General features: G+C 43.0%; 1 protein-coding gene across 1 annotated transcript in view; it reads left to right on the top strand.

Moving 5' to 3' along the window:
- Positions 1-1,784: 1,784 nt before the first annotated feature.
- Positions 1,785-23,805, top strand: part of GLT8D2 (glycosyltransferase 8 domain containing 2) — a 33,146-nt gene continuing 11,125 nt past the window's right edge. Inside the window, exons 1-5 of the mRNA XM_066263252.1 lie at positions 1,785-1,839; positions 13,817-13,863; positions 15,957-16,049; positions 21,428-21,599; positions 23,467-23,584. Of these exons, the coding sequence (XP_066119349.1) occupies positions 13,845-13,863; positions 15,957-16,049; positions 21,428-21,599; positions 23,467-23,584 (402 nt within the window). The 5' untranslated portion in view covers positions 1,785-1,839; positions 13,817-13,844. The remainder of the gene's footprint in view (positions 1,840-13,816; positions 13,864-15,956; positions 16,050-21,427; positions 21,600-23,466; positions 23,585-23,805) is intronic.

The raw sequence follows: 23,805 nt of genomic DNA, 5'->3' as shown, positions 1-23,805 counted from the left end.
AAATGCATGGCTTAAAATGTTTTATATAATTCTGTGTTGAAATGGTAATGCTTTGTATATATTGGATTAAAGAAAATATATCATCAAAATTAATTTCATCTCTTCATAAATTTCCTAAAGTGAGTACTAGAAAATTTAAAACTGCAATGTGGCTTGTGTCATATTTCTTTCAGGCAACACTACTTTCGAGGGGGCCTGCGAACAGGGTGGGGTCCTCATTTCCTTATAGGAACTAGGGAGAGAGGCCATTGCAGAAATAAGTTCCATGATCCCAGGCAAACTGCTGGCACCATTTCCTGGGTTTCTGAGGCTAAGAGACAGAAGCACAGAACAATACAGAGTGGAGTGGGGTTGATTCCTTTCCTGATTCCTATGTTCAGGCACAAAACACATCTTCTTGAAACTTCTGCCGTTGTCATTGTGTCAGTAGGATGAGACCATAGTTGTTACCCGGGTTTGATTTGGGGACAACAGCATTTTAATCACTAGATTTCAGGAGACGCTAGTGTCTATAAAGATACTCTTTTTTTTTTTTTTTACAGAGACAGAGATAGACAGGGACAGACAGACAGGAACGGAGAGAGATGAGAAGCATCAATCATCAGTTTCTCGTTGCGCGTTGCGACTTCTTAGTTGTTCATTGATTGCTTTCTCACATGTGCCTTGACCGTGGGCCTTCAGCAGACCAAGTAACCCCCTGCTGGAGCCAGGGACCTTGGGTCCAAGCTGGTGAGCTCTTTGCTCAAGCCAGATGAGCCCACGCTCAAGCTGGCAACCTCGGGGTCTCGAACCTGGGTCCTTCCGCATCCCAGTTGGACGCTCTATCCACTGAGCCACCACCTGGTCAGGCTATAAATATACTCTTAAAATCACTATGAACAAGGCCCTGGCCGGTTGGCTCAGCGGTGGAGTGTCGGCCTGGCGTGCGGGGGACCCTGGTTCGATTCCCGGCCAGGGCACACCCATCTGCTTCTCCACCCCCCCCTTCCTCTCTGTCTCTCTCTTCCCCTCCCGCAGCCGAGGCTCCATTGGAGCAAGGATGGCCCGGGCGCTGGGGATGGCTCCTTGGCCTCTGCCCCAGGCGCTAGAGTGGCTCTGGTCGCTGCAGAGCAACCCCCCCCCCAGGGGCAGAGCATCGCCCCCTGGTGGGCAGAGTGTCGCCCGTGGTGGGCGTGCCGGGTGGATCCCGGTTGGGCGCATGCGGGAGTCTGTCTGACTGTCTCTCCCCGTTTCCAGCTTCAGAAAAATACCAAAAAAAAAAAAAAGTCTAAAAAATTATTTTAAAAAAATCACTATGAACATTATTTTCCACTTCTGCCGGAAAGTCTACCTTAGCCCCAACATGTGGTAGAAATTCACCCTCCAAGCATTTGCTTTTTCTCGGTCTCTAACCTTTTCCTCCAGAGCAGCCCTGTTTTTGAAATGATTTGCACGCAGACTCCTGGACTAGGATGCCAGAGGAAGTCAGGCCCGTCCCAGCTGGCTGGCCCAGCACATCTGGAAGTGGTTTCAGGGGCCGCCAGCCCAATGCCTAGATTCTCAGCTGCTTCGCCAAGGGGTGGAAGAAACCCGAGCTGCTCCAGAGTGAACGCAAGCAAAGGGGGGAGGGTGCGAGTCGAGGAGGAATACTCTCTTGGAAACGTAATATTGGCTTTGGGCTCGCCAGTCCTTTGGGTTTTCCAATGGGATCTTAGAAGAAGCAGCAGCAGCGGCGGCGGCGGCGGCGGCGGCGGCAACGCCGTGAAAGGCAGCAGCCCAGAGCCAGTCGCTATTTGAATACTCAGTCCTGCAGCTCTTCTGGACCCGGGATCCCAAAGCCCTGCCCTCGCCAGTCACCAGGTAAACAGAAATTTATGAAGCGTGGCAGCCTTTTCATTCTACTCTGCCCTAGTCCTTTATTTTGCTATATATGCAAGAAAGTAAATCAGAGGTAGACGGACCCACACAAACATTGCATTTCGGAGCCCCCAGCCAATATTTGTAACATACCAACAGGACTTTTTCTTTTCTTTGCTGTTATAGCAAATTGTTCACATCCTGGGCTGCTTTTCAGGAACTGGGTTTATTATCCCTACCCACCCCAAATGGTGTGATTTACTATTTGCATCACATTTTAAACGTGGAAATCAGCAGTTAGCTAGGATGAAGATAAACACTAATCTAGCATTCCATGTAGGTATGTTTCTGAGCTACACAAGATTTAATTGATCTGTGATTCATGTTTTTGGAATCTGTCCCAGGAAGCTGTTCTGAGGTCCCCGATCCCCCACTCCCTCAAAAGAACTAGCAGTTGTGGAAGCTTATTGTAAATACAGGGTCATGAACAGGATAAGAGCTTTAGTCAGACTGTTCAGGTTGAACATGCTTTTTAACATAAAAAAAGGTCTTCTTGTGTTCATTCTATGAACAAGTATAATATATTGGATAAGCCTAATATATAAATTATGATATAAGAAGGCATAGTTAATATAAGAGTTAAAAAAAAGAGAGAGAGAGGAAGAAAAGCTGATGATATCAAAACATCTGGCTGAGCTGTGGGAAAAAAAAAATCAGTACTCTAGCTATTTGGCCCTGTGCAGCCAAATATCCAAAGTGACATTGTTTGTTTTGTCTTTTCCTCCAAATGTTTTGGTGTTGCATTTCTATACAGTATCCATTTTGTGCTACATAATGAAATTCTAGCCCTTCATCTAGAAGTAGAGCAGTGTGGTACAGTGGTGAGAACATGGGCTCAGGGGTTGGACTCCCAGAGTTGGATATATGGTCTGCCACTTACAAGCTTTATAAGCTTTGACTCTGAGGGAGTTTACTTGTCTATGACTCTATTTCCCCATCTGTAAAATGGGAATTAAGTGACATTGTATTTCTATAAGGGACCTGCAGAGTAGTAAGGCCTTAGGGAAGTTTAGCTCCTCTGGTGGTGCTAATAATAAAGGTGATGATGGTGACAAGGGACCACATGTCCTGCATTGGGCAGCAGCCCTGCTTTTGACACATCCTTTTGATAGTCAAGTCACCCATGTGTTCCTCCTATCCTTAGGTCCCTCCAGGGCCCTGATTTCTTCTTTCCTCCCTTCCAACACCGCTCTGCCTTTCTCCCACTCTGGATCTCTTTTTTGTTCTCCCTCTTTCTTTGCTGAGACAAAACCATGCTCGTTAAGCTATAGCCCTCACAGTTTCCATTTCTAGTTCTCAAAGAGCACGATTCTAAAGACTTCTTTTGGTTCATCATTTGCCTAGGAATGCTCTGAAGAAGATAGTCGCATGGCGAAATGAGCTTTGTGAACCATATCTGCCCCTCAGAAATCTCAAAGTATAATGGCATTTTTGAGCAGTAGAGAAATATGCTTAACATTGTTTAACACAGTGGTTCCTCAGGGGCATCCTACTTCGTACTTCTCTTGGTGAATACAAGGAGACATCTTGTTCTTCTTTCCCTTGTCAAGGACCTAAGATTGATTCCATGTGCCATATAGATGTCTAGAAAATCTGGCCAGAAGCAGGAAGCAGGATCAGCAAACTTTTTCTGCAAGGGACCAGACAGGAGGTTTTGCTGGCCATGCGATCTCTGCTGCAACTACTCAGATCTGCTGTTATAGTGTGAAAACAGCCACAGACAAAATGTCAAAGAATGAGTCCACTTATGTTCCAATAGAATTTTATTTACAAAAAAACAGTGATGTGCAGGATTTGCCCCAGGAGCCTTAGTTTATCGACAGCTGGCGGAGAGCCATTTTGTAAAAGAATGCCTCATTCCCACATAGGGGATAGCAGGATGGTTCTCCCTCAATGGGCTTCCTTGTCTTGCGTGTTTTGGTGGATCTTGAGTAAACCTTTCATGCTACAGTAGAAAGTAGAAAGTAGAAAGGCCAGAGTGTTTTGTCAGAGGCCAAATTCCTGAGTCCTGATTTTTTTCTTCTTTCTCTTTCTTCAGGTGACCCTGTGCTCTTATCCTAATCATGAGTCTGTAGCTTGCCTGGTTGAAGATGAAGTGCTCTATTAAATGGTTTCTATGCATGTGCAAACTTCAGGGTATAAATCATATGGAGTTAAGTGAAATCACAGGGCATGTCAGTTGTTTGATGCATAATGGTACCAATCAGCAATGGAGAAGGGCAAGCTCGTAATAGCTGTTAGGGTGGTGAAGAATGTGAACTCAGAGCCAGACTGCCTACCTGTGAATCCTGGCTCTGCCATTCATTAGTTATGTCACCTTTGGCAAGTATCTTAATCTTTCTGAACTTTAGTTTCCTTGGGGGATAATAACCTGTTAAGGTTGTTGTGTGAATAGAATGAAGTAATATTTATACAGGTGTTAGAACCATGCCTGGCATATAAAAACTGCTATGTAAGTGTTACTATTATTATTATGGGTTATTTCATTTAATCTGCAGAACAGTCCCATTTTAAAGATTGGGTTTTATAAATTCCCAAGATTACACAGCTAAGAAATGAGGCAGAACTAGATTCAAAGTCAGCTATGTTTAACGACAAAGCCCATGATATATTTCTCTGCTTAGGTACATGCTTGCTGGATTTAAGTCATTCAACAATAAATTTTAGGGTCTCCTCTATTATGTTCCCTTTTGATTCCCAGGTCATTTTTATTTATTTATTTATTCAATTTATGGGGGTGACCTTGACCCACAGAGGTATGGATACATGGAACAGACTGATAGCTGTCAGGGCGGGGAAGGGGCATTAGGGGACTGGATGAGAGAAGGTAAAGGAATTAAGCAAAAAGAAACCCATTTTATGTACATATCCCAGGTCCTCTTAAACTCCTCCTTAGCCTGACCAGGCGGTGGTGCAGTGGATAGAGCTTCGGACTGGGATGCAGAGGACCCAGGTTCAAGACCCCGAGGTCGTCAGCTTGAGCGCGGGCTCATCTGGTTTGAGCAAAAAGCCTATCAGCTTGAACCCAAAGTCGCTGGGCCCAACAAGGGGTTACTTGGTCTGCTGAAGGCTCGTGGTCAAGGCACATATGAGAGAGCAATCAATGAATAACTTAGGTATTGCAACACGCAATGAAAAACTAATGATTGATGCTTCTCATCTCTCTCCATTCCTGCCTGTCTGTCCCTGTCCCTCTCTCTGACTCACTCTCTGTCTCTGTAAAAATAAATAAATAAATAAATAAATAAAATAAATAAATAAAATTAAAAAAAAAATTTTAAAAATCCTCCTTACTTGAACCTGACTAATCGATCACAGATTTATTTTTGATTTTTTTTTTACTTAACTGGATCTGGTGATAGCGTTAGATTCCATCTCCGTTTAGCAACGCTGAAAGCCCTGCTGATGAATCAGAGCTGGCATGTAGAATAAAAATTGTTAGGAGTTCTAATTTTTAAAATATTTTTATTTTTAAATTTTAATTGAATTTATTGGGGTGATACTGGTTAACATAACTATACAGGTTTCAGGTGCCCGATTCTATGACACATCTCCATACACCGCCTTGAAGTGTTTTTCTGAAGAGTCCTTTCTTTGCCTTGTCTTCTAGGGCAAAGCTAATCCCCTTCGCCACTGCCAGGTCTTAAAACATTGTTTTTAGATTTTGCCACAGGTTCGAACTCTTTGATATCTAGTAAAGTAGCTCCCCATGCAAGGTATTCAAGGGGCAGTTTTTTTATTTGATGAGCTCTTCTCAGGCCCAGGCCAATTTCCTAAGGTCCCCTTTCCTCCAGTCACAGGTGCTAGACCTGGGTCTGCTTTTCTTCCCCTCTTTGAAGTGGCCCCCATCCCATACCTTGCCTACAAAGCTCCTCTGTCCAACACTGGCTGCCACGTGATTCCCCAGCCTATCTTTCTTGCTGTCTTGAAAACAAGCCTACAAGTTCTTTAATGGTCAAGGCTTGACTCCTTATTACTATAGGGCAGGGGTTGGGAAACTTTTTGACTGAAAGAGCCATGAACGCCAAATATTTTAAAATGTAATTCTGTGAGAGCCATACAACGACCCGACCCGTGTATGTTACGCATTATCCAATAAAAATTTGGTGTTGTCCCAGAGGACAGCTGTGATTGGCTCCAGTCACCCGCAACCATGACCATGAGTGGTAGGAAATGAATGGATTGTAATACATGAGAATGTTTTATATTTTTAATGTTATTATTATTTTTTTTTATTAAAGATTTGTCTGCGAGCCCGATACAGCTATCAAAAGAGCCATATCTGGCTCACAAGCCATAGGTTCCCGACCCCTGCTATAGGAAAACCAAAATATGGAAGCCATTCAGCTCAGAAAAGCTTACAAAGGTGCAGGAGACACAGTTCTGGAGCAACTTGTTGTGATAAGAGGAAAGCTGATAGGAACATAAAAGCCCTCTGCTTTTTATTCCTGGAATAAGACCATCACTAGTGTCCTTCTTTGGGTTTTCTTCCTTAGTGACGGTGTGCTGACACCTTTCTTCCTGGGACTGAAGAACAAGATAAGAGGCTCTCTTCCCTTTCTTCCTCTCTCCTGCTTCTCACTCATTTATTCCACACACACTTTTGAGGCACAGAGAGCTGGGTAAGCCACAGTCCATATCCTCAAGAGACAGGCACACTATTAATATTAGAACACAGTGTTCCCAGTGCAGGGATAAGGATAAGAATGGATATTAGGGGAGCATCCAGGCAGGGTAATCAGGGACGACTTCCTGAAGGAGGTAATGCCTGAATTGAGTCTTTAAGGCATGAATAACAATATGCTGGGGAAAGAGGAAGGGAAAGGGCATTCAAGGCAGAAGGGACAGCAAGAACCAAAGTCCAGAGGCAAGAAAAGCATAGACGTGGGTGTGGAGGACAGTGGAGGGCCGGAAAGTAATCCTCAAAGAATTCAGCTTGGACAGAAGCTGTGACATGGAGGACCTATGGGCATCTTAAGTTCTAACCTTAACCTTTTGATAGTGGGTGTCCAGTGAAGGCCTTTAGGCAGGAAAGGGACACTCACAGTTGTGGTATAAACTGGCCAGAACTCTGCAAGACAGCTGCTGTCTTCTTCATTGCGACACCATAGTTGTTCATTGATTGCTTTCTCATATGTGCATGACTGCAGGCCTTCAGCAGACCGAGTGACCCCCGCTCGAGCCAGCGACCTTGGGGTCCATGCTAGTGAGCTTTTTGCTCAAGCCAGATGAGCCCTCAACCCCAGGGTCTCGAACCTGGGTCCTTCCACATCCCAGTCTGACGCTCTATCCACTGCGCCACCGCCTGGTCAGGCCAGCTGCTGTCTTCTTCAAAAAAATTTAGGTCATTAAGAAAAAAAACCCCTAAAAGAACACAGTGTGGGTGGGGTAGGGTTGATCAAGAGTAAAAGAAACTAAAGATACAACAACCAAACTGTGAAAGGCAATACTGGAACAATGGGAGAGATTTAATTGCATCTGTTTATCAGTATTATTAAATTCACACTGTTTTTCCTGGGTGTGAAATGGCATTGTGGTTATGTAGGAAAATGTTCTTTTCCTAGCAAGGTGCACGCTGAAGTATTAGGAAGTGAAGTGTCCTGATGCCAGGATGACGTATGGGGAGAGGAAAGAAAGAAAGCAAACATAGCAACGTGTTAACAGTATGTGAGAATTCATTCTTTCAAGTTTTTGGTAGACCTGAAATGTTTCAAGTGATAAGAAGAAAAATAAAATCCAATAAAAGGGTTCTCAAATGCATGTATGTTTCAAATTAACTTAATATAATTATAGAACAACAAAAAATAGTCACTATTGTCGCAGTTATACCAATGATAGATTGAGACAGGAAAGGGAGCAAAAATTCTAGAGGCAGGAAAGCCAGGTGGGAAGTTATTGTGGAGTCAGCGACTGAGAGACATGAGGCAGGAGATGGGTTTAAGGAACACTTAGGAGGTGAGATTGTGGGAATCAGTGACTGACTAAGGGAGAAGTCGAAGAGGATGCTCAGAGAACACTGGAGGAGGAGTGCCTGTGGAGCAGGTCTTGTGAACCTATGAGGTCTGGGTGCTAGTGCAGCATCCTAGAGGAAAGAGTCATCGGTGCATCTCTTAACTCTGTAAATATTTTTTTTTGTTTTTTTATTTATTCATTTTAGAGAGGAGAGGGGGAGAGAGAGAGAGGAGAGACAGAGGTGGGGGGGAGGAGCTGGAAGCATCAACTCCCATATGTGCCTTGACCAGGCAAGCCCAGGATTTCAAACCGGCGACCTCAGCATTTCCAGGTCGATGCTTTATCCACTGCGCTTCCACAGGTCAGGCCATTATTTTTGATGGATTATATTGCCAGGAATTTGGGCTGGGCATATGGCGATGAACAAAACAGACAAAATTCCCTGCCTTCATGGAGCCTATACTCTGTCTTTGGGAGGGAAGACAATAAACCAGTAGTAAAATAGGGAGCATGTTGGATGATGGTACTTGCTGAGAAGTAACCTATGCATGGTTGGGGTTAGGGGCTTTTGACTGAGAGCCGAGGGAAATGAAGGAGGAAGCCATGTGGATATCTGGGAGTAGTGTTCTGGGTGGAGGGGCCAGCAAGTGCAAAGGCTCTGAGGCAGGAGAGTGTCTAGCAAGGAGGCCAGTGTGATCATGTGAGATTTTGTAGGACAGTGTAATGACTTCTGCTTTTACTCTGAGAGAGACAGGGAGGTCTGGGTGTGGAGATCTGCACACCACACACAGGAAGTGGAGAGGTGGCAGGTGGTCTGCCCTTCCCATGCACCCAGAGCTTTCCCTGCGTAGGAATGCGTCCTAGGGTGCATTACCTTCCCCTCAGGAACTATGTTAACCCAGAATATCCTCTCCCAGGCTTGGCCCCAGACATTCCAGTTTCTCTTGACCCCAGGTCTCTGCCTCTTCTTCTACCTGTTCTTAAGATAGCCCATGCCTGCCTGACCAGGCGGTGGCACAATGGATAGAGCGTCGGGGATGTTGTATCTTTAGTTTCTTTTACTCTTGATCAACCCTACCCCACCCACACTGGGATGCAGAGGACCCTGGCTCAATACTCCGAGGTTGCCAGCTTGAGCGCAGGCTCATCTGGCTTGAGCAAGGGGTTACTCGGTCGGTCTGCTGAAAGCCCACGGTCAAGGCACATATGAGAAAGCAATCAATGAACAACTAAGGTGTCGCAACAAAAAACTGATTATTGCCCTGGCCGGTTGGCTCAGCGGTAGAGCGTCGGCCTAGCGTGCGGAGGACCCGGGTTCGATTCCCGGCCAGGGCACACAGGAGAAGCGCCCATTTACTTCTCCACCCCTCCGCCGCGCTTTCCTCTCTGTCTCTCTCTTCCCCTCCCGCAGCTAAGGCTCCATTGGAGCAGAGATGGCCCGGGCGCTGGGGATGGCTCTGTGGCCTCTGCCTCAGGCGCTAGAGTGGCTCTGGTTGCAATATGGCGACGCCCAGGATGGGCAGAGCATCGCCCCCTGGTGGGCAGAGCGTCGCCCCTGGTGGGCGTGCCGGGTGGATCCCAGTCGGGCGCATGCAGGAGTCTGTCTGACTGTCTCTCCCCGTTTCCAGCTTCAGAAAAATGAAAAAAAAACAAAAAAAAAACTGATTATTGATGCTTCTCATCTCTCTCCATTCCTGTCTGTCCCTATCTATCCTCCTGTCTGTCCCTATCTATCCCTCTCTCTGACTCTGTTTCTGTAAAAAAAAAAAAAAAAAGACAGCTCATGCCTGGCCTGTGGTGGCACAGTGGATAAAGTATTTACCTGGAACACTGAGATTGCCAGTTCGAAACCCTGGCTTCCGTGGTCAAGGCACATATGGGAGTTGATGCTTCCTACTCCTCCCCCCTTCTCTCTCTCTTTCTCTTTCTTGCTTTCCTCTCTGAAATGAATAAATAAAATCTTAAAAAGAGAGAGAGAGAGATAGATGTCCCGTGGCTGTTCCCTCCAGCTCCTGTCCCTGACTCCCTTCTTCAGTTTTCTACCTCCTTACAACTCTGATCCCTTTACCAGATCTAAGAGCTGCACACATTCTTTGAGCACCTACTTAATCTATTAAAATACTCTTGACTATATGTAGCAGCGGCACCAAATTACAGCAGCTTAAACAGAAAGCACCACTGTTCCAGATGAGATGAAGTTGTGATGATGGAGAGAAGGAAGCCAATCGGGCATGGTGAATCTTTATATCACTTCATAGACCTTTAAATATTTTTTATTTATTCATTTTTTTTAGAGAGAAGAGAGACAGACCGACAGACAGACAGAAAGGAAGAGCAGGAAACATCAACTCCCATATGTGCCTTGACCAGGCAAGCCCAGGGTTTTGAACCGGCAACCTCAGCGTTTCCAGGTCAACACTTTATCCACTGCACCACCACAGGTCAAGCTACTTCATATACCTTTAAAAAGTCAAATAAACCAGGCTTTGTTTTTTAAAGCACATACTTCTCAAGGACTTCACTCTGCCTTGTATTCTAAAAGCAGCTTAGGTTTCCTACAAGAACCTGCTTCAGGAATTTCCCTCCTTGACTCACCACTGCTGCACCTTGCCATTCAATGTGTCATTTTCAGTTTCCTGAAGCCTCTTGCTTTGTCTTAAAGAGATTTTAGAGTTGGCAACGTGGTGGATAGGGGAGAGATGGGTCCTCCTCAGATGACTCAACGCTTACGATTTCTCTGATTCTGGCATGATCTCAGAGTAACGAGCACTCAGGAGCAAGCAGACCAACTTTGCCCATGAGCTGTAAAACTTGACCAGCTCACAGCGACATCTATTACCTGGAGCTCAACTCACCTGCTTCCTGGGGGAGCCACAATGGTCCTTCAAGAACTCCAGCACCTGTGGCTAAAGACATAGTCTTAGAAGTCAGAAAGCCTTTCACTTCAAATCCTTGCTCTGCCATTTACTAGCTTTCTAATTTTGGGCAAGTTGTTGAACCTCTCTGAACCACAATTTCCTCATTTGAAACATGGAAATAGAAATATATCCACCTGACAGGTGTAGTAAGAATGAAAGGGGATAATGTGCCTACATGATCAGTATAGAGCTGGGAGAAAATGAAGCTCTCAATAAATGATAGCTACTGTACTTTTTTAATATACATTTTAGAATATTAAAAGAGAAAGGGAGAGAGAGAGAGAGAGAGATGGAGAGAGATGGGGGGAAGCAGGAAACATCAACCCCCATATGTGCCTTGACTGGGCAAGCCCAGAGTTTCGAACTGGTGACCTCAGTGTTCCAGGTTGATGCTTTGCCCACTGTGCCACCACAGGTCAGGTGCTCCTGTGTTATTATCTGGCCCCTGCAAACTTCTCCCTATATGGGCACACCATTCTGGCCACAGGGAATGTATTTGTAAGGATTCTTGGTTGTAAGACACTGAACTTCATTGCAAAGCAACCGCTTTAAGGAAACAAGGGGGATTTACTGGCTTGGCTAACTGGGACACCCAAGGAGGAGATGGCCTCCGGGTCTCAGCGCTGGCACCCTTCTTGTCTTCCCATCTCATTCTCTCCTGTGGGACCAGATGGCCTTCCTTCATGGAGTGTGTATGTGGGGTGTGTGCCATGTGGCCAAAGATCATTGTAGGCTTATATTGCTTCAAAAAGTCAGCCTAAGGTGTGTATCATCTAAAATCATAAATTAATTGATAAAAAAAAAGTACCTGAAACCAATCTCGGAAGAATCCTAAGTCAAGTGCTGTTTTGGCTTGATTCTTTCCCGGGTGAAAGGGGGGAAGAGGACAAGGGTCACTGCAGATGCACTCAGAGCTCTGGGTATCCAGTCTCCATCCGGGAAAATAAAAGGGATGTTGTAGCCGGTTGTTTACAGTGAACTAAAGACTTAAATCAAATCTCTGTTGAAGAGTTTCCCCTAGATCACTTTCAACAAGTTTTCACAACACTTTGGTTCATGAAGACGCCCTGGGGTGCTGTGACATCCCGCCTGTCTCAGTTGTCTCCCGCAGGCTGTTCCTTCATGTTGCGCAGTTCTAAGGGGTATTATGCCTGTTTGCTGCCTCCAGTCAAATGTCAAGTTCAGAAGTTCCTTTGAAGAACCGTAATTAAGAAGAATCAACTTAATTTAAAATAAACTTTGAATTTTTAAGACAATTTGTTATTTGTAACCAATAAACTTTTTTTTTTCTAACATAAAGGAAGTCAGTTTCCAGCTCCTGGGGTGATTGGCTAAATGCCACAAAGAAGTGAATGTACATTAGATTTACAGACTAAAATGAGTTTTATCATCTAAAATTCTTTTCTAATAGTTAACTTCATCTTTTGCCATCAGAACTGCTCAGCTATCCTATGCTTCTCTTAAAGCTCATTGCTTCTAATGAATACGCAAGGTAGTATAATAAGCATATAGATAAATTGTAAGCTGGGACAACCAGAAAGCAGAGTTATAACAACTATGTTTTGAGAATAGTTTGTTAGCTCTCCGGATTTCAGAGCACAGATAAAATACTCCAGATTATTGTGAAATGATAAGATTTTAATTTGGAGAAATATTTGGCTGAAACGTTTTCATGATGAATTAACCCTTTTCTCTTCTCTTGCCTCCTTAATCCTGGTGCTACTTTGAGCACACTGTCAACTCTTTATTTGAAAATCAACCCCACTTTTTAGCTACTGATGGCTATGCAGATCTATAATCCTTCTTGTAGAAAGTATAGAAGAGAATCCAAAACCTGTGTTGAGACCTCTCTTCCTTCTTTGGGAAATAGTTCATCATCTAGATTCAAACTCCTTGGCAGATCTCAAGTTTCCCTTAGGACACTCTGAAGTTGGAATGAAATATATGTATTAAAGAAAAAAAATCAATTCAGTGGAAAGGGCAGTTTTCTTACTATGTGGTCCTAGAACAAGATATTTATATGCTAAAAAAAAATAAACTTTATGCCTGACCAGGCAGATAGAGCATTGGACTGGGATGCAGAGGACCCAGGTTAGAAACCCCGAGGTCACGGGCTTAAGCACGGGGTTGCTGGCTTGAGCATGGGATCATAGACATGACCCCATGGTCGCTGGCTTGAGCCCAAAGATCACTGGCTTGAAGCCCAAAGTCACTGGCTTGAGCAAAGGGTCACTCGCTCTGCTGGAGCCCCCTGGTCAAGGCACATATGAGAAAACAATCAATGTACAAAGATGCCACAATGAAGAATTGGTGCTTCTCATCTCTCTCCCTTCCAGGCGTCTGTCCGATTCCCCTTGCACACACATGCACTAAAATACATAAATAAGCTTCACACCTCATGCTATATACAAAAATTGACTCAGAATGTAAATGTAAAATACAAAACCACAAACTCTCAGAAGAAAAAGTAAAAAAAACCCTTCATTTTGTATGCTGACCCCTTCTTTATTTTTTATAATCTTTAATATAGAGGCAGAAGGGCTTTTAAACATTGGTCAATATGAAGCTGTGAGAAGGTAGGCATTTTAATTACTTCCGACAGTGTACAACAATGAAAGACTGGCAGATCTTATCCCGAATCTGTCTTTGGCATCTCTTCAGAGTTCCTTTGAAGATACTTTCCTTCTGATCAAATCAGGCCTTTCCTGATTTCTTTTCCTGGTGCACTCCCCAGCTCAGTTGATCCAAACTCCTTTACAGACACCACAGTCTGTCTCCAGCCTCTTCTGGCCAGCATCCCCCTTAGTCTACTATGTTACAGCCACATTGACCTTCCTGAAATACCTAGAACACTCAGAGCTCTTTCATCACAGGGCCTTTGCACTTGCTGTTATTCTCTTTCCCAAGGATGCTCTTCTAGGTTCAGAACAGTAAGGAATGATTGCATAATTGGTCACGTATCAGATAGTCAAAGACATTGTCTTTAAGAATTGCATAATGACTTTTGAGTTAATTCTGTTCTAAACAAAATTTTATTCTTCAATCTACAGGTCACAGTTTTTATCCACGTGAACATACATGGCTTTGCTACGAAAAAGTAAGATTACAACTCTTGAAAATCATGATTAAAAGATATTCTGGAGGGCTGTTGTGATGCTGGATCTTGGCCTTTTCTCCCCTACCCCCCGAAATCTGTGCTGATTATCATGGGTAGTTTTCCTATAGGCAGCTCTTGGCATCATCATTTCCTATACAAAGTTGTCTAGTATTCTGGTCAGAGGTGGACTTATCATGAAAGAGGGGGACATATGTTTGTATAAAACTTGCAATTATTTATTTTTCATCTAAAGAAATATTCATGTTCCTACCTAATTTAGCATTTATAATTTTATATTCTTCAAGAGTTAACTCAAATTATATCATCTCAGACCCCAACAAAGCCCAGATTTGCCTGAGATTTTAGTTCCAGTAGTTTGTGAATCTGAGGGAAACGTAGTAACCTAATTGTGTTATTGTTACCGTGAGGGTAGAGTTGCCTGATGTAGCAGATGAAAAGACAAGATATCTAGTTAGATTGGAATTCCAGATAAACTATGAATACATTTTTCGTATAAGTATATCCAAAATATCGCATAGACATACTTATGCTAAAAATAAAACCATGTATCTGTCAACCTTACATCAGCAGTAACAACCATTGTTGAAAGCATCAGGCGGCTAGTGACATTGGGTCACTTTACCCAACTGGCTATGGCAGGTATATGTTAATCAGATGGGTTGATAAACGATGGAACTTTGTCCCTATTCTGCTTCTCTATAGTTTTGTTTTAAACTGAATAGTATATGGTTGTCTTGGGCTGAATCTGATAACTCAGAAGCAGAGAGGAGCTGGATGTCAGTAAGGTGGAATCATAGAGCCTTGGTTCTTGGATACTCTTCAACTCCTTCCTCCTACAAATTTTACAAATGTGAAGACAAAAGCCCAAGGGCCATAAAATAGATTAGCATGAAGCCAATAAAAGTATCTTGATGCACAAAAAATAATAAATCACAACAATTGTAAAATTTTTATTGGGCTTACATCGCCTTTGTTAATTCTCAAAATCCCCATTTAGTAGATGAGCAAACTGAGGCTCAGAGAGGTTAAGTAACCTATCCAAGGCCACGCAGCTAGGAAGTGGTAGAAATGAGATTTGAGTGTGACTTCAAATACCAGTTCTTTCTCCTTCTATCAGCGTTTTCCAAACTGCAGACATTTGTGCACCACATATGGCAATGTAGCACCTACTCAGTTTTCATCATCTGAGTTCCTTCTGTCCTTTGCATGACTATTTTCTTTAAATTGATTAATTTTAAAAGTTATAAGTATACTTTATAATAGAAAGCTTATGTCTTTGCTGTAACTAGAATAATAGTTATTTCCTATCATACAAAGAAGGTGATTGTACAACTATATACGACTAGAACAATGTTATTCAATTCTGGCTAGCTTGTGTTACCTGCCGTATAGGAAATTAGGACTGATTTCTCATGCTATGACTTAATGTTACTTAATGCTATGAACACAAACCTAGATAGCCTCTGCTACAACCAGTGGTGTGTGCTTCATACCAACAACAATGCAGTGCTTCATTACTCCCCTTCTCGCTGACCCCAGTGGCAGGTGTCACTGTTCTGCAACAGATGCTCCTGGAGACTTAGAACCTGAAGACTTGTAGGGGGTCTCCCAACCTCTCACCCAGGGCAAGAATTGTCTGTATGTCATCCTTGACCAGTGACTGACTTGACTGTGAAGCAGCTGGGTTCTAATGACTAAGACTGAGAATAGCTGGGTTCAGGTACTCAAAATAAATACTGGCTCATCATAAGTATTACTATAAGTGAATGTTGCCTATTATTCAAAGCAAAGTTCAAGCACAGAAAAGGTAGCATCATATAGTCATTAAGGTTGTAGCCTCTGCCATCCAACTGCCTGGGTTTATCCCTGGAGCCTCCTTAAACTACATACGCATGCTTCGCATTAACAGTCTCGCAGGTTATTTACTCTTTACTGTGCATGCTCTCTGCTTAAAGAAAAGTCCACTACTCCTGCGTGTGTCAGGGAAAGCAACTCCTTATGCAGCTGTTCTAAACTTTTCCACAACTTCAGCTTAATGGGTTAAATTTGAATGTTTCTTTTTTAAATTTCAGTTAATCAGGTGTTGCTGTTCCTTCTGATTGTGACCCTCTGTGGGATTCTGTATAAGAAAGTTCATAAGGGGACTGTGCTCAAGAATGAAGCAGGTATGCTAAGTGAAATAGCCAGCCACAAAAAGACAAATAGTGTGTTATTCCTCCTTGGGAGGGACTTAGACCATCCATGTAATAAAGACAGAAAGTATAATGGTGGTTGCCAGGGGGCTGAGGAGGGGAAAATAGGGAGTTATTGTTTAATGGGTAGAGTGTCAACTTTACAAAATCAAAAGAGTTATCGGGACGGTAGAGATGGCTGGACAACAACGTTAAATGATTTAATACCACTGAACTGTGCCTTTGAAAATGGTGACAATGGTAAATTTTATGTTAAATGTATTTTACCACAATTTAAATGTGTGTGTATATGTGTGTGTGTGTGTGTGTGTGTGTGTGTGTGTGGTAATCCATCAAGATGGGATACCTAGAAACTTGGTTTACGTATGTTCTTTGCATCCTTTCAATAACTGGGTTCAGAGATGGATACAATTTGGTCAGCTCCTAAGGACCCACTTGAGGAATAGCCGTGCAAAGCCAACTTTTCAGTTGTGTCCTAGAATATCAGTGTTCCTCAAACTTTAGTGCATATAGTCACATGGAGGGCTTGGGTCGCACCTGGAGAGGTTTTGAATCAGCAGACTGAGGGCAGGGCCTGAGAATCAGCATTTCCAATACGCTACTAGTTGATGCTCTCACTGTTGGTTCTTGGACCACACATAGAGTAGCCTGTTTCACATCCAGGTCTTTGGGTCTCAATAATTTTGCTTATCAAAATTGCCCTCTGTCTCTTCTCCTTGCTGGTTCGTTCTCACCAGTGCACCAATAGTCTCATAATTGTTAACTCAAAAAAAAAAAAATATGTTGCACTGCCTGACCAGGTGGTGGCACAGTGGATAGAGCGTTGGACTGGGACACGGAGGACCCAAGTTTGAAACCCAAGGTTGCTGGCTCAGGCACAGGCTCATCTGGCTTGAGCGTGGGCTCTCCACTTGAGTGTGGGGTTGCTGGCTTGAGTGTGGGATCACAGACAAGGCCCCATGGTCACTGGCTTGAAGCCCAAGGACACTGGCTTGAGCAAGGGATCACTCACTCTGCTGTATCTCCCCCCCACCCCCCGTCAAAGCACATATGAGACAAAGGTGCCGCAGTGAAGAATTGATGCTTCTCATCTCTCTTTCTTCCTGTCTGTCTGTCCCTCTCTCTGTCATAAAAAAAAAAAGATGTTGCATTGACCCTGACCATTCATCCTCTCCCAGCAGCACTGAGGGGCCCAGCATCCCCTCTCAAAGGGAACTGTATGACAAGGCACCTTTACAACCACAAAACACACAGTCAACTCACACCAAAATTAAGGAGCTCTGGTAGTCTGGTAGTGTGTTTATTATAGTTTTAACTAATTTACTTTTTATGTTAGTAAAGCAAATACAGTCATCTATGGAAAATACAGAAGATAAAAATATTACTTGTAGCTATATCAGCCAAAGACAAATACAGTTCATATTTTGGTGCTTTATCCACAGTCAATCCACACTTTTTTTTAAAGCCATATACCTAGGCACTGAACACACAACAATGGACAAAATCATGTCCTTGCTCTCACAAAGCTGACTTTTTTCCTTAATATAAAAATTCATAAAAACAATTAAGAATATGTATAATCTGGTTTAAATAAACATCAGGAGCACCTGGAAAGAAGATAATTTCTATACTAAGACATGTATGCAAGTGTTTACAGGGCATTATTCAGAGGAGCCCCAAACTGGAAACTATCGACATGCAATCAACTGGTAATTAAATAAATGAACAGAATGCAGTAAATCCATACAGTGGAGTACTCCTCAACAATAAAAAGAAACAGACTACTGACACATGCCATGATATGCAGAAACCTCACAAACATTACGCTAAATGAAAGAAGCCAGACCCCAAATACCACCTATTGTATGAGCCCATTTATGCAAACTTTCCAGAAAAAGCTAATCTATGAAAACAGAAAACAGATTAGTGGTTGCCTAGGGCTGGTAGGGGTTGACTGCAGACTGCCTCAAGGGAACATTTTTTGGTGATGGAAATGTTCTAAAATTGGATTGTGGTGGTGGTTGCACAACTATACATTTACAAAAAAAAAAAAAAGAAATCACTGAATCTTACACTTATAATAAGTAAGTACAAAGAAATCTGTATTGGTTTGGTAGGGCTACCATAGCAGAGTATAATAGACTAGGTGGCTACAACAATGGACATTTATTTTCTCATAATTCAGGAGGCTGGCAGTCCAAGGTCGAGGTGCTTGTAGGATTGGTCTGTCTTTAGGCCTCTCTGCTTGGCTTGCAGATGGCTGCCTTTTTTATTTTTTATAAATAAATTTTTATTAATTTTAATGGGGTGACATCAATAAATCAGGGTACACATATTCAAAGAAAACATGTCCAGGTTATCTTGTCATTCAATTATGTTGCATACCCATCACCCAAAGTCAGATTGTCCTCCGTCACCTTCTATCTAGTTTTCTTTGTGGCCCCCCCTCTCTCTCCTTCCCCCCCCCCCCAACTACCACACTCTTGTCCATGTATCTTGGTCTCATTTTTATGTCCCACCAATGTATGGAATCATGCAGTTCTTGTTTTTTTCTGATTTACTAATTTCACTCCGTATAATGTTATTAAGATCCCACCACTTTGTTGTAAATGATCCGATGTCATCATTTCTTATGGCTGAGTAGTATTCCATAGTGTATATGTGCCACATCTTCTTTATCCAGTCTTCTATTTTTTTTTTTTACAGTGATTAAAGCCTTTAAGCAAACTCTTGGCCAATACAGCAAGAATCCATAAAAGAGTCGTGAGATGGCTGCCTTTTTGCTGTGTTCTTACATGACCTTTCTCTATACATGTGTCCCTGGTATCTCTTCCTCTTCTTAAAAGGATGCCAATCATATTGGATTAAGCACCAGCTCCATAATAGCCTCATTTTAACTTAATTGCCTCTTCAAACGCCCTATGTCCAAGTACTGTCTACATTTTGAGGTACTAGAAGTTTGGGCTTCAACATACAAATTTTAGAAGTTATAGAAAACTCAGTATCTAAATTATGCCTACTAAAACTGTTTTGAGAGAGAAGGGAAGTCATACAGGGTCAAATGTTGTTTGAACTTTGAGCTCTTTATTCCTCACATTTCACTCCCTACTTATAAACCAACACATTTGATTAGCTTATCCCACTGCAAACTCTTTTCTCCATGGAATGAAGTGAGTGGCTTTTATTTATTTATTTTTTTTGTGGCAGAGACAGAGAGAGTCAGAGAGAGGGACAGATAGGGACAGACAGACAAGAAGGGAGAGATGAGAAACATCAATTCTTTGTTTCAGCTCCTTAGTTGTCCATTGACTGATTTCTCATATGTGCCTTGACCAGGGGGCTACGGCAGACCGAGTGATCCCTTGCTTGAGCCAGCGACCTTGGACTTAAGCTGGTGAACCTTGCTCAAACCAGATGAGCCAGCGCTCAAGCTGGCGACCTCTGGGTCTTGAACCTGGGTCCTTGGCATCCCAGTCCGATGCTCTATCCACTGTGCCACCGCCTGGTCAGGCGCCAGTGGCTTTTATAACAGTTGTTAAAAACAACTTTAAGGACATGCACATCCTGACTGATTAATCAACTATATTCTGATACAGTGTTTGGACCACACGAATGGTTCCAAAAATCACAACTTTTATCCCAGTGTTAACAAAGTATCGGTAATATGAAATATCATTCAAAAGAATGTAACATTGACATGGAAAGATATTCATGGTATGTTGAGTGGAAAAGAAAGTTGCAGAAGACTATGAAATGGTTTCATTCTGGTTTTAAAATAATACATATATACATTATTGATATTTCCTATGCTAGCCAAGGCTCAAAAGAATAATAAATTAGGCCCTGGCTGGTTGGCTCAGTGGTAGATTCGGCCTGGTGTGCGGAAGTCCCAGGTTCGATTTCCGGCCAGGGCACATAGGAGAGGCGCCCATCTGCTTCTCCACCCCTCCCCCTCTCCTTCCTCTCTGTCTCTCTCTCTCTTCCCCTCCCGCAGCCAAGGCTCCATTGGAGCAAAGTTGGCCCAGGCACTGGGGATGGCTCCATGGCCTCTGCCTCAGGCGCTAGAGTGGCTCTGGTCGCAACAGAGCGACACCCCGGATGGGCAGAGCATCGCCCCCTGGTGGGCATGCTGGGTGGATCCTGGTTGGGCGCATGTGAGAGTCTGTCTGACTGCCTCCCGTTTCCAGCTTCAGGAAAAAAAATAATAATAATAAATTATTGATCTTGTATATTAGTCATACTTTTTGTTTACCTCCTTTTTCTTCCTGTCAACTTTTGAGACACTTGACTAGAGCGTGGACAAGGGAAGGACAGTCATAAGCAGTGTTTTTTGTACCAGCATAGGTGAGGTAGAAATTCCAAATCAGAGGAAAGTTGAGGAATTGTTGAATCAAATGAGGCTTTTCAGTCCTTCATGTATTCTTTAACTGTGGGTATGTGTTAGGCTATCCAATTGGCTTCTGTAAGAGTTCAAACCACTAGTGACTTAAGCAAAATAGAAATTTTATTTTCTCACTCAAGAGAAAGTCTGATGTGTCAGTTCCACAATCATCTAGAGCAGGGGTCTCAAACTCACGGCCCGCCGAACAATTTTGTGCGGCCCGCAGACTAATCCACGAAGTTCAAAATATTTTGGATAAAATTAAGTAAGCCTAGGGGCCTACTTGTATTTTTCATTTCTCTAGCATCCTAGCTAGATATTAGCTTAGTTAACAGCAGTTGTGATGCGAACTACAGTTTCTGGTCGTTTTGTGACACTGAGTAAACTGCATGTACGATTGTGCTTGTTGTACTGATCTTTTTTTTGTTTTCAACTGCAGTGAGAAAAGTGTTGCATAACAGTTGCCTTTTGTAGACCTAGTGCGGCCCGCCGAACGGCTGTGATCTTGCTCTGCGGTCCACATGCTGAGTTGAGTTTGAGACCCCTGATCTAGAGCAAGATTCCTTCTATCTCATGGTTTTGGTATCCTTAACACATAGCTTCCATCTCATGGTCCAGGGAGGTTGCCATCATATCACCATTTCAACCAAGGGGAAGGAAAGGGGATAGGATCAGGGGAGGGTAAGCAAATTCCTTACAAAGCAAGCCCAGTGGTTGCACACATTAGTTGCACTAACATCCCACTGTTGAGAACTTGACCACATAAAGCTTCAAGGGAGTCTGGAAAAAATATACTTAGTTGGCTATGTGTCAGCTAAAATTCCAGGGTTCTTTTTCTAAGGGAAGAAGGAAAGACTGGATGAAGAACAGTCAGCAGTCTCTTCCACGTGTGCTATTGTGTGGAAGACAAGTTTAACTGGCTCTATTGTGAAAGTCCTTCGTGTTCCTAACGCTATTTTGATGTTTCCAGATGATGACGCCGAGCCGCCTGAGGAACTGGAGGAGGAGATCCCCATTGTGATTTGTGCGGCAGCAGGGAGAATGGGCGCTGCCATGGCCGCCATCAATAGCATCTATAGCAACACAGACGCCAACATTTTGTTCTATGTAGTTGGGCTCCGGAACACTCTGTCTCGAATACGGTCAGTCGTGTACTACAGACTTGGGAGTTTGCTACGTTCTTTCGATCTTCCTTGTTTTTCCTTAAAGTAATTTCCTTCTTTCTTCCATTTGAGAAACATCATTCGAATTAAGAAGGGGATGACTCAAGGTTTACCTGGTGTCCTGACAAAAGTGTTGTTTCACTAGGGGATTTCCAGCAAAGCCTCACTAATCTGGTGGGGCAGTGCGTCATTCTGCAGAACTGGATTGTCTAACAAACTAAGGAACTCCATCCTTAAGCAGTTCATATGAAACGCTTTCTAAAATGGTTTCTCTTTTCTCTGCTTTCTGAATCTGAAAGAATATTAACATAATCATTTTAATATGGCTTAGAATCATCTCTAATTATAATTTTTGAACTGCAAAGGGATATCTTTCACATCACTCACCACACTAAAAAAAAAGACAAAATCAAATTTTAAATGTATTATAAAAATGAGGGCTGTCTTTTTCTTATTGATGTGACTGCCTCCCACACTCTGCTGCTTTATTTTGATGTAACTGACATTAAAAATTATGCAAATGACTGCTTTTTATGGTTCAGATTAAAAAATTTTAGAATTTACTGATTTAAGAGAGAGAGAGAGGAAGGGATATATATATATATGTATATAGATAGATAGATAGAGAGAGAGAGAGAGATAAAAGAAGGAGAGAGAAAAGAAAGATGTTCCTGTATGTGCCCTGACCGGGGATCAAACCAGCAACCTCTGCACTTCGGGATGAAGCTCTAACCAACTGAGCTATCCAGCCAGGGTTATGGTTCAAATTTTGCAGATCTAAATTTTGTTGGAAAGATTTAATTCTTCTATCCATTTTTAATCAACTATAAATGCTAACATGTGCGGTTTAAGTATTGGAAATTTTGAGATTTCTTCCAAAAAACTTACAAATTAGATTAAAAGACAGAAGTTCTGTGAGACTGAGGAAACATGAAGGGGAAAAGGCGGGAGTGAGGAGGGATGGGGAAGACTGAGAGACAGAGACAAAGAAACAAAGGTCAATTCAAATCACGCTTGGAGTCCAAATGGCAGGGCAATGGTGAGCAGTCACCGTGGACGGCTGAGAATGTCCTGCTTCACAACATGACAGGGTTGTTAACATGTGGCAGTGATGGTCCCAGCAAATACAGATGCTGCTTTATAAGACGGGGAACATTTTATGTTCTTTCAGTTTCCTGTGGAGACTATGTGGATCTGGGAAGATATTTGGTTATGACTATTTTGTTTCATTTCCTTTGCAGAAAAAGTTACATGAATAATAATTTTTTTTTAAAAAAGGAAAGATTTAAACCAGTCCAGATGGGAGAAAAAATAGGGATTTACAGGCTAAATTCCAATAAGGTTACACACTTTATTTATTTTTATTTTTTGTATTTTTCTGAAGTGAGAAGTGGGGAGGCAGAGAGACAGACTCCCGCATGTGCCTGACTGGGATCCACCTGGCTTGCCCACCAGGGGGCGATGCTTGGCCCATCTGGGCCATTGCTCCATTGCAGCTGGAGCCATTCTAGCATCTGAGGCATAGGCCCCGGAGCCATCCTCAGCGCCCGTGCCAACTTTGCTCTAACGGAGCCTTGACTGCAGGAGGGGAAGAGAGAGACAGAGAGAAAGGAGAGGGGGAAGGGGGAAGCAGATGGGCACTTTTCCTGTGTGCCCTGGCCCAGAATTGAACCTGGGACTTCCACATGCCGGGCCGATGCTCTACTGCTTAGCCAACTGGCCAGGGCAAGATTGCACACATTTTTAACTTCTAAGGAGGCAACAGATTAAAACACTAGGCAAATTGAGAAAAGGTAGGAGGTGTGTACTAGAAGTTTCCTTTTTTTTTTTTTTGTCATTTCTTTAGAAAATGGATTGAACATTCTAAACTAAGAGAAATAAACTTTAAAGTAGTGGAATTCAACCCCATGGTCCTCAAAGGGAAGATCAGACCAGACTCATCGAGGCCCGAATTGCTCCAGCCGGTGAGTAGGACCATGCATGTGCTGGGGCCGGTCCTTGGTGAGACCCAGCACGGAGGTCTAGCCACTGGGATGCAGACGGAATAGTTTTGAAGCCTCACAGTTGTTAGATCTCCACCAAACTCTGCTTGTCGTTTATAAGCCACCTGCTCCAGAAAGGCTTTGAGATGGTTTTGATAAACACTTGTTAGAGAAGAAATGAAGCATGATAATAAAATGTAGTA

The sequence above is a fragment of the Saccopteryx bilineata genome, chromosome 1 (assembly GCF_036850765.1).
Source record: "Saccopteryx bilineata isolate mSacBil1 chromosome 1, mSacBil1_pri_phased_curated, whole genome shotgun sequence".
Taxonomy (NCBI): Eukaryota; Metazoa; Chordata; class Mammalia; order Chiroptera; family Emballonuridae; genus Saccopteryx; species Saccopteryx bilineata.
This window is presented reverse-complemented; position numbering and strand designations above follow the sequence as displayed.